This window comes from Endocarpon pusillum (genome assembly GCF_000464535.1).
Source record: "Endocarpon pusillum Z07020 unplaced genomic scaffold C734253, whole genome shotgun sequence".
Classification (NCBI taxonomy): domain Eukaryota; kingdom Fungi; phylum Ascomycota; class Eurotiomycetes; order Verrucariales; family Verrucariaceae; genus Endocarpon; species Endocarpon pusillum.
This window is the reverse complement of record NW_006913602.1, coordinates 522,962-539,622: the sequence shown is the minus strand read 5'-3', so window position 1 is coordinate 539,622 and position 16,661 is coordinate 522,962. Positions and strand designations below refer to the sequence as shown.

Here is a 16,661-nt window from a genome sequence, read left to right as displayed (position 1 = left end):
CCAGTCCTGATATCTTTTGAACACAGCGTGCAAAGAGTGTGCGTAGCGAGAGTCGAGGAACAATTGTGATGTTGTGAGAAAGCAGTCCCTTTGGACGGATTCGAGACAATATATGGTATTTAGAGGAAGTTTCACAGGACCGGTCCGTTGTGGGTATACACGCTGGCACAGGGCAGAAATGCATGGCTTGAAACAGCATGTAAACTTTTCTCTCTATTTCTCGAATTTGAGTTCGTGCTTGGCGGACTTTCCATCCACAGCAAAATTGCATGTTGGCTCAAAGATGACCAACTACGATACGCCAGCGTACTGCATCTCGATTTGGGGGAAACAGATGCCAAAGTGTTAGCAATAGCAGTGGTGGCGGAGAACCAGGTTGCATAACTTGGTCTTAGAGTTGGTACTATGCAACACTACACTCATCATCACGTCGTGCAAGGAGCATCCTTCTGCACTCCCAAGAGGACATCTATCAAGCCTCCACAATCTTCTTGATAACCTCTACCATATCCTCCTTCGGCAAACCAAGCACCTCGTTACTTGTTCCCCTCGTGGCCTCAAAATCGCCGCCGAGTCCCTCTTTCATAACAGCCCCGTACAGCAGATTAATCATACCACTAAAATCCCCTTTCGCCACCTTCTCGTTACCCTCATCAATCCATGCCTGTGCACTAGCTTTCTTGACAGTCCAATCAGAATCCGTGGTATTGGTGGCTTTTTGAACGGCCTCGAGGATTTCGCGTTGCGTGGTGTGGAAGGAGGAGATGTAGATGAACTTGTTAGCATATTTGGAGAGGCTGGGGCCGGAAGTTGCTTCGATGGGGAGACTCAGCAGGCGGGCGACGGCGAGGCCGACGGTGCCGATGAGAGTAGTGTTGAAGCGAGTGGTCCCTTCATCGTAGAACGTAGCGGCTTTGTTCTTGAAGTCGATGCCAAAGAAGCCTCCTTTGAGACTCTGGAGTATGTAAGCAAGTTGGCAAAGTACCGGAACAAGGAGCACATACATATTCAAACCATGGATTATTTACAACACCGATCCAGCTAAGTCCCGGATGGGTCTTGGCCGCCTCCTCGATACGTTTTCTCGGTTCGGTCCTCATAGCATTAATGGGCACCATATCAACAAGTCCCTGATTGGCACTGTCGGCGCCAAACTCTGTGGGAAGAATCCATTTAACACCGGCATCGGCTGCCGCGTCGATGATCTGCAACTGGACCTGACCCATTGCTTCAAAATTAAGCATTAGGATTAAAGCTTCATTGTCTTTGAGGGCAGAGACAATAGAGTCATGCGAGTCGTAGTTGGCACTCTTGACGGTAATTGATGAGTCTGAGGGGAACTTAGTGGAGGACGATTCACGGGTCACCACGGTGATGTTGAACCGCTTGGTGTCTAGAAGAGCTTGGAGGGTGGGCTTTCCGACTTGCCCACCAGCCTATATACCATGTGAGATGAGTTGGAAGGGTTTATGGGGAAGACGACCCACGCCAACTATGGCAACGTTCTGAAGCTTTTGAGAAGACATTGTGATAGAGTGGCGTGATGGTCTGTATCAAAGGATTGATAGATGAGGATTGGATCAGGAGAAGAGAACTCGAATCATTGTTTGATGGCTCCTGAGCATGCTGGATGGGTCAACTTTATATTTCAAGCCATTAGTTCCCTCATGTTTTGATTAATCAGATGCATTATCATTTCGGAGACCCTTCTATGCATTCCTGCGCCTTAAAAACTGCCCGCAATGGCATCAGCCGATGTGTTAGTGGATCGTGGCTTGCGGCAGAGCAGCAGGTCGTTCGGACCATCTGTCAAAATTGATCCGTCCCCGCGCTCATTTGTGAAGACGGCGGTTGGCCACTGAAGTCACGATGAAGATTGGGAATTGCTCAGGTCAGCCTCTTCTCAATCGGAAATGACCATCTCGGCAAAGTGGATCAGAACACTTTTCCTGTTCGAGTGACTGTAAAACTGAATGAATAAAGTTGGCAGCCATCATGCTGCCAGTGCTCTATGAAAGCAGTCCCAGCGTGTTCTCTACTTAGGCTCTTGTAGAAGACCCCCGGACTGAGGCAACAAGCTAATGTGAGCTAGAGATTCAGCGATATGCGCGTGCCCTGCTTCAGCCTTTCGAGGCGACGAAAGTGCATAACCATGAACGAGCCAGGCCTTGGTGTTCGCGGATTGTTGATACCAGATAATCCATGTTCTGGCTCTCTGATGCTCATTCATTGAGTACCATAGCTGATTTGGTAACAGATATACATAGTGATAGGATGTTTTCTCAACGGCCGCAGCCTGTTAGTATTGTGTTATGGGCATAGGTTACAGATGAAGTAATTAAGCCTCCAAATGCTTGTTTGGAGTCTGTAACCACTGAGCACGTTGGGAACCGGATAGCGGGGAATTGGGAAGCTAATGCAAGTTAACGATGTGAGCAATCAGATTAAGCACTAACCATGCCCACATGATTTGAGCATTCTAGCCATCATAGTTTGAGTGACCTATCGGCATTCATTCTCGGTTTTGTCGATTTGATGTAAGGAAGTGTTGCGTACTATCCAACACTGGGCACCTTGACCACTCTCTTTTGCTTCCAGTAGCAAGACCATAGGTGTGCACTCCACCTCACCCCTTAGATCGATCGATACTCCTCAGAATCCAATAAACCGTTTTTCTCTAGCTACAATGGCGCAAGGCACCGTGAAGACCAAAACTTCCAAACCCTCCAAACCTTCACGCACCTCCAAGAACAGTATCACGAAAAAGGGTGCTCGCACCATCGCGCCAAAGAAAACCTTCCTTATGAAACAGCAAAAGATGACCAAAAGGTTCTCAGCCGGTCTGACAGCCAAGACGGAGAAGATGCTGGGCGAGAAAGTGGGACACTTGGAAATGCTGGGAGTGGAAAAGAAGAAGCGGAATAATGAGAATGACAAGGCAGGGAAGGGACAGAGCAAGAAGAAGGGCTGAATGATCGACGGATGAATTACAGAACTTGCGCTATACTCCGTACTTTTCATGTGTATTCAGCCCGGAGGTTCGATGGAAACTCGAGTCATCCCTACCGATACGCAGCGACGTTGATGATGCAGCTTGGGTACCATGGGCAGACCATTGAAGATCAAGGTACACTGCAAAACTGAGGGAGAAGCTGGTAACCCGTGGGACATCCGGAAGCTAAGGGGTCAATGTGCATGGAGATGATGGGAAGAAGGTGTCAGAAAGATCTGGGTTGTGGCAGAAGTCTGCGACAGATATAAAAATGTAGAAAACGAGAGCAGGAGCGCATTATTTGGCTGCTCCAGACCAATCGTCGCTGTGTTGTGAGAAAGAGAGAACGCCGGACATACCACGACCTCATGAGTATGTATCTCCCTTTCGGCAGCGTGCTAGTCCCATGCGAATCTGTACCCTATAGCACCATCCAAAGCAATCACATCCCACCAATAGCTCTAGCAGCTTCTCCACCACCACCCTCGAGGGTTTCTCCGGCTCCCTTATCCGCCTTCATCTTTCCCTTTCTCACACCGCCTTCCCCAACACCCATCCTTCTTGCCACATATCTCTGGGCCACAATCCCCACAGCAAGTGACAGGGTCTCTTCAATCCATTCTGCCACCCATTCCCTTGGGTCAACACCACCACTTTCAATTATCTCGGCGATTGATTCTGGAAGAACGCCATCTGCCGGGCTGGACGCATCAAGCCAGTCAATCCACTGACCAGGAACACACTGTGAGAGAGCGTGGAATACAATCCCATGGATTGGGTCGTGCAAGTATATTGCGAAGATGATTTCGTCGGTGCTTTTTGTTTCTTCGGCCTCCTGGACCGCACTGGACCCCTCCTCCGACGGAGGTCCAGCCGCAAATAAGTCCTTTGGCACTGGCTGATTGATGGCTTGTATCGCCAGGAATATGTCGCTGTTCCGTGTTGGATTGCTCTCTGACAATGTCTCTGTAGCTTGCTTGGCCGCTTCTTCCACTCCACCCCTCGACGCAAAATGCTCGGCGGAATATGATTCTGCGCTTGCTCTTGCCAGCTTACTGCCTTCCACAACACCTCTGACTGCGTTGATACTTCTTTTATCGGTGGACCGCCACCATGGTCCATCATTCCAACCACCTACAGGCTTGCCGGAGATTCCATGTTCACTCTCGCGGCGCGGCGACGCCTCCTTGCCTTTCTGTACTACCATCAGATCACCTCCTTCGACTTGTGACATGACACGGCTGAAAACAGAGTAGATGAGAGGATCTAGGGTCGGATATCCCGAGAGATCGTGGGTAATGTGGATTTGTAGTCGTTCGTGTGAGGAGATCGGAGGAGCGATTGTTTGAAGGATGTTTTGAAAGGTCGGCAACGCTAAAGAGCGTAAATCTCCTCCTGCAAAAGTCAGCTGTATTGTAGCCTGTTGGGACAATAAATGACCTACCCAACCCCTTTAAAGCTCCCACATTGCCTTTCATCTGCTCAGCCCATCTTTGAGCCTCTTCGTTCTTCTGTATCTCCTTGACGGCAGCTTGTGCCTGACTAACTGCTGCAGTAGCAGTGGACAGAAGGCCTCCCCACCATCCTCCCCCAATTGACGCCGCCGGCGCTGGCTTAGATTCTGGCTCGGGGGACTCCTCAGTTGTAGCGGGTGTGAAACTTTGATGAAACGATCGTGTGCTTTCCCCAGACTTCCGAGGCTGAGCACCTGAGGCGGACCTCTCTTCGCTCGGTCTTCCTCCTGGCGTCGGGGTTGGGATAGCTGATCGTTTAGGCGATCTGGCGCCTGTACCAGCTGCGGTTGTGGACTTAAGGGAGGGTGTTGAGGGGCGACTAGAAGGTCTTTGGGTAGCAAGATTTCCAAGTTCTGCAAGGAGGTCCTGCTCTGATTGCGCTGTTGCTGATGTATGCTTTCCGGAAGCTTTAGATGTGGATGTTTTGGTCAATTTGGGAGCAGGGCCTTCGGTCCCTAGATCTTCGAATTGAGCCAGGAGCTCTTCATCAGTAGGAGCTGTTTTAGACTTTTTAGAAGCCATGCCTTTCAATGTATATATAAATGTTCGTACGGTAGTCTGAAATCAAACCAAAAGCTTCTTGTCATTGCAATGGCGAGGTGCATAGAGACCCTGCCAAGAATGCATAAGGGATGACTTCAAGTTGGGTGCAGTCACGCCCGTACCCCACCGGGATAGATGGACAGGCATGACAATGTTACGGGAAGCTTGTTACGGGAAGCTTGTTACGGGAGGCTTATTACGGTACCAGGCCTAATTTTCGTACCCCCCCCTCTGTTGAAAACATTAGTATCTGTACAGCACGTACTATGCAGAATTAAGTATAGACCCTGCCAAATGACCTAAATATGATTAGGCTCTCAAATCAAGTTTTTACTTTCCATTGACATCCATAATTACTTGCTATCTCGCCTGCATTAACTAAAGCAGCTTTTTAAGATAGTCAGAAGACACAGCATCTCATGCAGCATTAATAACCGCTTATAGTTCATTATACTTGTATAGGGTACCTTCATAGTGCTCTTGTATCTAATTCTTCATCTAATCTAGAAATTGCAGGATGAGCAAAATTCATGGAAATTAACGACAAGGATTCTGACAGGGATTTGTATGTAAAAAAGGCGTTTGTAAGATATTTTGGCCGGGGGGGGTGGGAAGGGGTTACAAAAATTAGGCCTGGTACCGTAGTAATAGAGACCTAAATATATCTTACAGGATGTAATTACAATATTACACAGAGCTGGCGTGAAAATAACTGTCATGATCTACTCTCATTTGGGAGAGCAATAGGGTGCATGATCCCTACCACGCAGTCCAATTCACAATTCACAATTCACATCGGAACACATGTTAGTGGGCATCAGTCGTCCGAAATTCTGCGTAATACACCAGCAATATATTGCTTGGACCCCCCCTTCTTCACCCCCTGCCCGCTGGAGAAAACAAATACCATTTCCAATCATCCTCCTCGCGATCGTTTCCTGCCGCCTCCTTGGGATCCAGGCCTTATCGTGCACACAGGCAAGAGTCCTCATCTGTCATATCAAGCCTAGCTTCCTTCAGTCCATCTTTGCATCTACGACTTACATGCTAAGAGTGCTCCACCACTCAATCTACCCTATTCAAATCGTCCAGTAAAGACTTTGACTGATTCACCACGTGCAAATGCTCGAATCCTGCCGCAAAACGTATTTCCCATCCCCACCTGATGCAGTAATAGGCTGGAAACGGTCTCTTCTGTCGCTTGTACTGCTTGGGGGGTTCTGATGGACGAGGGGAGAGAAAACGAGGATGGCATTATTGTTTGGAACTGCATGACTAGTTCCAGCTATGTCTTTGCAGCAAGAGGGTCAGGGGACATGCTCACTGAATCAGTTATTCCAAAGATTAAGTTTCTTGCCCAAGTACTTACTAAGTAGCTGCTTCTTATATAAAGGAGAACCCCGTTCACCTATAAATCGTCCAGTGTGGTGAAATCTTGTCAGAATTGTGAAGATGTGGTCACCCTAAGTAACCGATCGTAAAAGTTTTATATAGAGAAGAACCAACACCACACGGTGAGCATATTCGGAGTTTAGTAATTCCGGATCTTCCTGACGTGATCATTTCTTGAGATCTGGACAGCTCGAAAAAAATAGTTGTGTCTGCCGATCCGAAATTCTTCTGACGAATGATGTAAAGGGTGCATTCAAGCAATGGTGGCCCTCTGCAACGAATCTTAAACGGTCCAGGTTGTTTCGTCGTTACTCTAAAACAGATCTGTCACCGCACCATGACTTGCATCGCCCACCAGATATGTATACTTCCCCAGTACACCTCGTGTGGCTGGCCTTCTTGGTGGTGTCCATACCGTCAACCTCTCCTGGATCTTCTCGTCGGTAATGTTCAAGCTCAGCTCGTTAGTCTCAGCGCTGATGGTTATGATGTCTCCATCTCTGACAATTGCTATAGGCCCTCCAACAGCAGCTTCGGGACATATATGGCCTACAATGAAACCGTGGCTTGCACCAGAATATCGTCCATCGGTGATAAGAGCGATGTTGGTTAGCTTTGCACCCATAATTGCTGCCGATGCTTTGAGTTGTTCTGGCATACCCGGGCCGCCTTTCGGGCCCTCATATCGGACAACCAGAACAAGATTCTCACCTCGAGGTATTCTGCTTTCGTTGAGGGCCGTGTTTAATTCGTGTTCTTTATTGAAAACCATAGCCTTGCCGGTGAAGCTAAGGCCTTCTTTTCCCGTGATTTTGGCCACAGCTCCCATTGGGGCAAGATTTCCTTTCAGAATCTGGATATGTCCTGTACCCTTTATTGGATTGCTTAAAGGACGGATGATGACTTGATCTTGCTGCAATGAGGGGAATGAAGCAACGTTTTCAGCCAGCGTTCTGCCAGTGACAGTCGGGATATCACCATCTAGCAGACCTGCCGCAATAAGGAGTTTCTGCACGGCGGGTACACCTCCCACCTCGTACAAGTCCGCCATGTAGTATTTTCCCGAGGGATGGAGATCAGCAATAAACGGTATTTTGTTACTGACTCGCTGGAAATCATCCAATGTCAGATCGACGTGCGCGGTGACCGCCATGGCAAGGAAGTGAAGGACTGCATTCGTACTCCCACCCAGCGCCATGGTGATGACCATGGCGTTTTCAAAAGATCGTCTTGTCAACAGCTGCAAAGGCTTTATGTTTCTTTCCATGCATAATCTGATCGTGTCGGCTGCTTTCATACATTCACGCATCTTGGCTGGAGACGTTGCAGGTGTTGACGAGGACCCTGGAAGTGTAAGACCCATAGTCTCAATGGCAGAAGCCATGGTATTGGCGGTATACATCCCGCCACAGGCCCCAGCACCAGGACAAGCATGGCGTACAATGTCATCCATGATCTCGTCCTTGTTCTTGCTCGTATCTCCTCCATCCTGAGGCTGCTTGAGAGTATCATATGTGTAGGCACCAAATGCTTCGTAGCAGGTTGCAACGTTGATTGGCTTCCGGAGAAGGGTTGAATAGCCTTTGTCAATAGAGCCGCCATAGATCATCAGCGAAGGTCGATTATGTCTTGCCATGGCCATAACACAGCCTGGCATGTTCTTGTCACAGCCTGGAATGGTGATGCAGGCGTCATGGAATTGAGCACAGGTCACAGTTTCTATGCTGTCGGCGATGATTTCACGAGTTTGGAGAGAGAATCTCATGCCTAGTGTTGATCAGCAGCGAGCTTTTTTCTTTCGTCTTGCTTCAGCATGGTTCACCTTCCCCTCCCATGGTAATGGCATCCGATACACCAATAGTATTATACTGCCAGCCAAGCATCCCCTGGTTAACTATGGCCTTCTTCACTTCCCTTCCCAGGTCGAGCAGGTGCATGTTGCAGGGATTTCCTTCCCACCATACCGATGCAATTCCAATATGAGGAGCCGTCTCCATCGTCTGCTTGTCTGGCACACCTGCAGCATATAACATTGCCTGCTATACGTTAGCTTCCTCCAGACATGGAAAGGGGATCAAGGACCTGAGCACCAGGGAAATCATGTCCTTTGGTAAGGGTAGTCGAGTACTTGTTCAGTGCGGGTTTGCCGTCCCTTGAGGCATCTTCCGGCAAATGTGGAAAGCTCAGGAAGCGAGGCTCTTCTTGGGCGTACTTGTCGTCCATAGCGTAGAGATGATAAGATGTGGCTTCGCTCCGAACAAGATATTGGATTTGGGGGCAGGAACGGGCAAGTGGTATCGTCTTAAGCGTGACACCTGCGGAGCCAAATGATGCAGCAGCCAATGCCGCAATTGGGAGTGAGTCACGAGAGGAGGGACTGGGTTAGGGCGCCATGGCATCTTCATCAAGACTGGGCTGGAGAAGGAGTTCTCCCCGCATCGGCTGATCATTGTGTGGGCCCAGCGAGAACTGCTACCGCGTTCACCGCGTTCAAAGTTTGTGACCGCGCTCTTCCCAAGCCATGACAGTTATAGGCTTTGGCATGCGATGTTAACAATGTTGCTGTTGCTGGTAGTGAAGACAACGGACTGGCGCTGGCAACCTCAACAACCTCAAGTGCAAGCATGAGGTGCATGAGGTTGTGGAGAAAGATGGACGACATGGGTTTCTGGAGTTGGCCCGAAGCGCCGATCTCTCCAAGATCTAATCTAATCTTGGTTGTCATCCCAAGACAAGTCACCAACCACAGAGTACTTAACTGGAGAAGGGCTCCGAAAATGACGTGCTATTACCTGAGCAAATTGATCGATGCTTTGTCATTACCCATGTCGTCAAAGGGCGATCGGGTGAACATAATCTGATCGTCATATGGCCATAAATTTGGAAAAGATGTGCAAAATGACACCATTTATTAGATTATGATTAGGCATCAACAATGCACAACAAGTACTACGTAGTACGTACTGTAGCCATAGAGTTATTGCCCGTTGCAAAAGTGTTGCAATTCCTTAGCGCATACTTCAGAGCTGCTGCTCCTGCTCCGGTTTGCTCAAACAGCTACAGAAAGCCATATAAGGATCTAGATACTATAATAATTATATTAATATGTAACAGAGCTTCTTCTGATTATTTAAATATCAATTTTATTTGTAGAAAATCTTCTTGAATTAAGTACACTTTTTATATATGAAACTTTGACTACTTAGTCTTTTAAATTTAGACTTCAAACCAGAAAAATGAGCTGAATTGTAAGTCAGCAGATCTTTAGCTAATGAATACAGATTTGCTGTTATTCTCCTTGATATTTATAGATTCAGTATGAACAGCTCAAGCAGCACCAGCTCCGAAGCATGTGCCAAGGAATTGCATCACTTTTGCGCAATATTGTTTGTCATTTGCCAACTGAAGATGATTTTGATGCCAAGCCATGAGCTGCAGCTTGAATGTCGGTCCAACGTCTGTGCATGTAGTATCTCGACTCAATCCATTCACATCATTAGACCACGTGCTCATCTACCCGCAGTTCAGGTTCAGCAGAAAGTACGTCCTCCAACCAGCGTCGGGCGGTGAAAGGAACGCCGTACGGAGTACATGCAAATCCTATGCAAGCTGCTGCATGGTTCCACCAGCTTCACTGAAACTCTGCCCGCGGAAAGCTCTGCATGAATCATTCCCGCGGAACATGGTAAGGCAGCTCAATGAGGCTGTCTACCACAATGGCCAAAGAAGATAGATGAGCTCATCGGGTCGAATCAGCGAAAATATGTTGCAGTTCCGCATTGTGTAGCGTTCAACCGAGCCTTTAGTACCCCGACTAGCTGGAGCGAATGTTCGAATGTCTGCTGTATAAGTTGCCACCCTGACTTTGTTATGGACAGCAGCTTCCAGCCTAGAGACAGCTGGCTGCAAATCATGAATTTTAGAGGCCAACACCCTTGGGCACTAGGAGGTACGGCCCTGCTTGCTGTTGCCATATTTGCCTACCGTTGGACCCACCCCAAACTCATCAGCAACACCTCAGACCTACCAAAGAAGAGTCTAGATAGATTCCTCAGGCTTCGTGGTACATCAGCTGCAGAGAGTCACGACCCTCCTCTGCTCCAAAAGCATTCCACCTTTGAGTCCTACACCACTTCATATGCCACCTATCCTTCTGTACGGACCTTCTATCATCCTCATCCACAAGCGGAGAAGCTTCCTCAAGACTCTCAACCACTTCCATTACTCGTCTTCCTACACGGTCTAGGAGGATCTTTGGCGCAATTTGCCCCAATTCTAGGAAGCTTGGTCAACATCGCACCATGTCTAGGCATCGATCTTCCGGGTAGCGGTCTCTCCAAGTTTGATCCACAATCATGGGATGCTTATTCTGTGGAAGCGATGGCTACACTTGTAGCCCGTGTCATTGACAAGTACAGGGTTGAATATGGGCACAAGGATGTGGTCCTGATTGGACATAGCATGGGTTGCTCAGTTGGCGCTCTTCTTGCCTCTACCACATCGCCAGTTAAACCTAGACCGCAAGATATTGTAGGATTAGTTGCAATATGTCCAAAAGGGACGCCGCCCAGCAGGAAAGAAACGTGGTATTTCAGAAAGGTACTGGGCACGCCTGAGCTCCTACTCAATCTTGTCCGTTGGTTCGATAAGCGCGGTGGGATCAATAGTCGAAGCGTGACCCGTTTCGTTGGAGAAGCTGCGGGACCAGATCTACGGAGGCTTCAGCTGCGATACAACTCCTCTTTCCCAACCCCAGTCTGGAGACGCATGGCTTGGGGATTGCTTCCGGTCTACGACGAGCTGGACCACGCCCAGGGTGGAATGCCTGGCCGTTCGGTATGGGCGGGGATCAAGGTTCCCCTTTTTCTAGCAGCAGGACAATCTGACACCGTCACAAAGCCGGAAGAAATTTCAAGTATTGTTTCCTTCCTCAAAGATGCCTCGACCAATGACCTTTCCACAAGTTCAGTCAGCAATGCTCTACCGGTAGAGGCTGATGCGGGTGGCAGTAATGCTGAAGAGAACGACGATCCCCACGCAGACGACTCTGGGTTTGGCGTTCAGCCATGTACGACAGAGTTGAAGAGTCAGCATTGCACTGTGATCAAAACAGCCATCCTCCCGGCGCCTGCCTCACATGCTCTCCTGTATGATCATGCCACTTACCGGACGTTGGCAGGGCTTATAGAAGATTTCCTCTCTCACCATGTTTCGCATCGTCTGAACTTGGGCTGGCAGTTGCAACAGTTGACGACCTCTGGGAAGTGGGATGTGAAGAACTTGAAGAAATGGCAAGGTGTAGAACCAATTTCGAAACCTATCGCAGAGGGCATTCTGCGAGGGATGAAAACATTAAGAGATCAGGACGAAGAACACACCCCTGCTATTTTTGCAAAGAGATGGAGGGGGAAAATCTTTGCTATCGTTGATATCAGTCACGACAGTCCGGTATATGATCCGAGAGTGCTCGAGCAAAATGGCATCCAGTACCACAAATTCCCAACCGTCAGCAAAATTCCTCCGACCGTTGAAGAAGTGCGAGACTTCATTTCTCTGGTTGACAGACTCCGCTCTGAAATACACCAGAAATATCCCCAATTGAAGGAGGGTCCTCTTGCAATTGCGGTTCATTGTCATTATGGATACAATAGGACCGGGTTTTTTATCGTTTCTTACCTGATCGAGAAAGAGGGTTATCGTGTCCAAGACGCAATAGACGAATTCGAGAGAAAACGTCCTCCGGGAATCAAACATGAACATTTCATTGACACTTTGTTTGTCCGATATTGTGTAGGCCTCAAGAGAGCGCCCACGATTAATGGTACAGAGTGAGGGACTTCCTGCCGGGCATTGCAAGATTAACGACCTATTACTATGACGTTTTAGCATTGGCGGCCCTTGACTACTCCCGTCAAAGTACCAGCGGAAAAGCGAGTCTAGAATCCTAAGACGCTTGGGAGCATGCACATCACGGCTGCACGAAGTCGAGCTACCAATTCCTACTCTGGAATACAATGAGTCAACTGTCAATAACTTAGCTCTTCATATGCAACGTTAGACATGGATGTAAACAGTCTGAGTCATGCATTGGTTCCACGCTGATCTGAGATTGTGCTAGAAAGAGAGTCGCGGAACGAACAGTATTCCCCAACATGGGCCGCTTCGCCAGTATCTTTCCATCTCAGCGATTTCTCAGTCCCACCCAGTATTGTTCTTCCTACCCTGGCGTTTGGTTTTCAGCCTTGCCCAGTTACACCCAGCTATTACGCTCTTCCAAGGAAGGCGGATCTTATCCTCTGGGTCCAGCAGCTCATGGACAATCGGAACCAACGAGTGGCAGCTCACAGAAGCCTCTTGCGAAAAGGCAAGATCACAGTCAAGCAAACTATTTTGCAAGACTTCTCAAGTACAATGTTCTAGCCTGCGAAAATGGCAACTACTTCCGTCTGGTTGGCCTGGTTTCCAAATTTTCCACCTCATCGCATAGCAGGAAGAAATTCCGAGTTAAGAGCTCGCACATTATCGCATTCTTGAACGGCCTGCGAGGTATTGCACCTTTGCTGGTCTTCAATCAACACTTTCCATCAAACTACTCTCAGAAATTTCTCGAAGGCTAGAACGGAGAGAGACGCAGCCAGTGGCTTATTCAGCAAATGATAACCAGAATACTCTGGGCCGGAGGCGTGTTGTAACCCATCTTCTTCGTCGTAGCCGCATATAATTTCCTACAAGCCATTGCAACTGGTGCACAGCAACCAGGACCAAATGCTCAATACCATCAATTCTGCGAATGTGCGACAAGGTATGTTGTCATACCTGCCAACGTTATCGCCACGTGTATCGCCACGTTTAAGAGCATGTTACTCGTCCCAGCGGGGCCATTCGAACCAGGCCACAAAGCCTACCAAAATGGATGGTGAAGGAAGTACCGGCTTATCGCTTGGTTACCTTCCCAGATTAATTCTGGCATTGGTGGAGAACGATGCTGGACATGGTGTATTCATGGACTAGGAAGGACAGCTGGCAGAATTATGATCCCCCTCTGTGAAATCATCTCAACAGAATTTCGGTGTTCAATGGTTACTCTTCTCGATACAGTCTAGCGTGGCTATTCATCCGTCTGGTATTCGAGAGAAACCCGTTGTAGGTTTCATGCATTTCTACTCCACTTTTACTAGTGAAAACCCACTAGCCCTGTTTGCCGCCCCGGTATGCTCGTGACGCAGCTCCAGATCTTACCGGCACGGGTAATCATCATGCCTGATAACAATAGGATGAGCCTGGAGGTCGTTCTGGTTTGCCATTCCTTCTGCGAACATCCAGCCTTCATTCACCAGTTCGTTCGCACAATAGTTGGGGAGAGATATCCTATGCTCTGTGCATCGTTCACGGTGATATCCTCCGTATTGTTTGTGTGGGACCTTGCCAGCGATCCGGAAGATATGTAGTGTCAGCGAGGGATTCAGCTTTCATTCATGCTGGCGCGGTTAATCAGTGTATTTTTTTTGCCGGTTATATTCTGGGTGGCTGATCGATTCTGAAGGTTTGTAGATATCCCTCGTCTCAGGTTCCCAGGTGTGTAGAACGGAGGGTTCCGCAGGAAGAGAATGAATAGGTTTAGAACAATAGACGTGCTAATTCCGATCTTTATTGGTTGCTTCATGTACCCACCTAGAGGTGCTCAGACTCGTGGAATTCGGATACAGAATCAGTGTACGATGAGATAGCTTGTACGAGATAACGTACTGTGGTAACAACTGGTGACTAACAACATCTACTTACTATATTGATTACTAATTAGTCTAACTCTTTGACAAGATTTGAGCTAAGCAGAATCTCTACTTTTTGACCCCTGGTATCCTTATTCAGTACCATTAGTATAGTCGCAACGGCACCGATGATATGGTTGCGTTGGTTTGATACACCGAGACAAGCGTATTGCGTAAGTCCCTTACCTGCTGTTGGTACGGTTGTGCTATTTGCGAACATTGATACAATCCTCTTGACCTGTCTGACGAATACTCAACATCCCTGCGGTCACCAAGAGCACAGGTTGCCCGGTCCCATCCTGGATTGAGTGACTCTTCTTACACCAAGCTGATTTGCTTTTGGACCAAGTCCTTTATCTGCATCGCCTCGCCCTCCATGATTCCGTGGATGTAGCATTTTCCTACCAGCTGAAAAGACCCTTTGACGTCTGGGGAGGAACGGAGAACAAATGGAACGCAGCTACCGTTGATGATACATACCGCATCGCCAGTTTGTGCGCCAGGAGGACCTAGTCCCAGGTAGCCATTTTTGGTGCGGCAGAGTCTCACATCAGTCATGTTGAGCAAAGCGTTGATATAGCCAATGGTTTTTTCCTTGTTCTTTGCGGCATCAAACAAAGCAATCAACCGCTGCTGTGGCTTTCGAGTATGTTCAAAATTCTGGCGAAAATTTTTATACTGTCGAACATAGTCATCTTCGAGATATGTATAGCTTAAGCCCGGGTTCCAAGCTCGGTTGCCCACCAACAGCCTGATCTTCACGTCCTCTAACTCTTCACCGGTGGGATACGTGGACAGTTTGTGAACGAAGTGATCGGATTCCTGGATGTACGCTAGACAGCGTTGGACGTGATTATCCTCCTGGTCAACCTCTTCCCAGTGGCTGTCTCCAAGCACCGTGAGGTAGCTGAAGATGCTACCAGTGACGATGACCACATTGTCTGTTTTGCCGATTCGCATGCTTGGTGGTGTTGAGAGAGCGGCAGAATAAAATCTTTTGGCAGGTGTAAGAAAACGACATGCTATGTGACAGCTTCTTCCGGGCTCTTCCTCGTCTAGTATCCAGTTTGGTATCCAAGATGGAAAGCGATCATCATTGGAGATGCCACGAGCAGAGTATAGTAGACGAATTGGATCTTTGTCGAATTCCACAAAAAACCGAGCATAGCGGTATATGACAACTTCTAAATTCGACGTGTAGTCTGGACTGAGTAGCGTATTATAAGGTACATTTGCCAGGCCAAGAAGAGCGAACAGATGATCTCTTGCTTTACTTGCTTTATGTCCACGATAATTCCACAAAAGTTCCAGTAGGTCTGCTTTATGCCTGGTATGGGCACCTACCAAGTTTCTGGAAGCTATCTTTCGGATGAGCCCTATGCTGTTGAGCATGTATTTCCAAGCTTCCTGTTCCGCTGAGTTCCCTCTTAGAGATGGACTGACTGTATGAGGTATCTCGCTGACAAGGCCTGCTAGTGCTTGGACAGATACTGATTCAGTGCCGCAGCGAAAAGAGAGCTTTCGAGCTACGAGGGCCTCCTGGATGATCCACAACCGTGAAAACCAGCTACTGCAAAGCACACTGAACAATCCATGCCATACAGAGTCCTGGTCCTTTGTCCGAGCCCAATCGAGAAAGTCAGTCAGGCATGGACCGGAACCGCTTCCAGTAACCGCACGATCTTCTGCATTCAGCGATGCCAACTTTGTAGCACCACTGAGTTTACAGCGCTCATTGCCGAGAAACGCTACGACCTCGGAGGCCATAGCATAGATATCGCGCATCAGGCCGACCTGTTGGGCTTTCTCAGCATTGTCATCCTGATTGATGCATAAAGCGTCCACCCATAGGAGTATTTCGCTGTCCAGGCTTCGTAGATGCCGCAACGCACATTCAAGGTTGAAGGTGATGCATTTTGAGGCGTTGGGGAGTATTCGAGCTGGAACATGTGATATTGCGTTTCCCCATACGTAAGAAAGTGCTGTATAACTCGGGACCCCTGCATCGACCGAATGATGTGTCAGCCGGCCTACCAGGGGATCATCCAAACTACCCAATGACAGATTGAAAAGTCGGATCTCTCCATTCCGCAAGGGTCGGTAGACATAGGAAGTCATGAATGGTGGACGGTGGTCTTGCAGAGCGACTCCTGAAACTCTCAGTGGAGGAAATGCTCAATAGCAATGATGAGTATGCGTGGATGAAACCCTGCAAAGCTTCTGCGTTGATGATCCTCAGCAGCCTGGTTATACTCCCTTATGAAGTTGTCCCCGTCGAGTCTGTACCCTACAAGCACTAGATAGCACTGTTTCCCACTAACAATCTGCCATTCGGGATGGTCGATACCATTGGGACGCTACCAGAGCCGAAGAAGGCTCGAATTGTAAATCACAGTGATAATGTAAGCTTGCGGACGAGATGCTGGGTAGATTGTAGCCAAAGACATAGCC

The 16,661-nt window shown here is 48.3% G+C and overlaps 6 protein-coding genes across 6 annotated transcripts; 2 read left to right on the top strand and 4 right to left on the bottom strand.

Moving 5' to 3' along the window:
• Nucleotides 1–472: 472 nt before the first annotated feature.
• On the bottom strand, nt 473–1,526 carry EPUS_00172 (uncharacterized protein; the record flags this gene model as incomplete). The annotated part of the gene is made up of 3 exons (XM_007789201.1): nt 473–955; nt 1,005–1,436; nt 1,488–1,526. 3 exons carry the CDS (start codon nt 1,524–1,526, stop codon nt 473–475), a joined length of 954 nt encoding a protein of 317 aa, XP_007787391.1.
• Nucleotides 1,527–2,686: 1,160 nt separating this feature from the next.
• On the top strand, nt 2,687–2,971 carry EPUS_00171 (uncharacterized protein; the record flags this gene model as incomplete). The annotated part of the gene is made up of 1 exon (XM_007789200.1): nt 2,687–2,971. The coding sequence occupies one exon, from the start codon at nt 2,687–2,689 to the stop codon at nt 2,969–2,971; it is 285 nt and encodes a 94-aa protein (XP_007787390.1).
• A 463-nt stretch (nt 2,972–3,434) lies between these two features.
• Nucleotides 3,435–5,028, bottom strand: EPUS_00170 (uncharacterized protein; the record flags this gene model as incomplete). Its single annotated transcript, XM_007789199.1, has 2 exons — nt 3,435–4,387; nt 4,437–5,028. 2 exons carry the CDS (start codon nt 5,026–5,028, stop codon nt 3,435–3,437), a joined length of 1,545 nt encoding a protein of 514 aa, XP_007787389.1.
• A 1,726-nt stretch (nt 5,029–6,754) lies between these two features.
• Nucleotides 6,755–8,664, bottom strand: EPUS_00169 (dihydroxy-acid dehydratase; the record flags this gene model as incomplete). Its single annotated transcript, XM_007789198.1, has 3 exons — nt 6,755–8,208; nt 8,264–8,477; nt 8,524–8,664. The coding sequence occupies 3 exons, from the start codon at nt 8,662–8,664 to the stop codon at nt 6,755–6,757; spliced, it is 1,809 nt and encodes a 602-aa protein (XP_007787388.1).
• Nucleotides 8,665–10,353: 1,689 nt separating this feature from the next.
• Nucleotides 10,354–12,273, top strand: EPUS_00168 (uncharacterized protein; the record flags this gene model as incomplete). The annotated part of the gene is made up of 1 exon (XM_007789197.1): nt 10,354–12,273. One exon carries the CDS (start codon nt 10,354–10,356, stop codon nt 12,271–12,273), a length of 1,920 nt encoding a protein of 639 aa, XP_007787387.1.
• A 2,255-nt stretch (nt 12,274–14,528) lies between these two features.
• Nucleotides 14,529–16,328, bottom strand: EPUS_00167 (uncharacterized protein; the record flags this gene model as incomplete). The annotated part of the gene is made up of 1 exon (XM_007789196.1): nt 14,529–16,328. One exon carries the CDS (start codon nt 16,326–16,328, stop codon nt 14,529–14,531), a length of 1,800 nt encoding a protein of 599 aa, XP_007787386.1.
• Nucleotides 16,329–16,661: the final 333 nt, after the last annotated feature.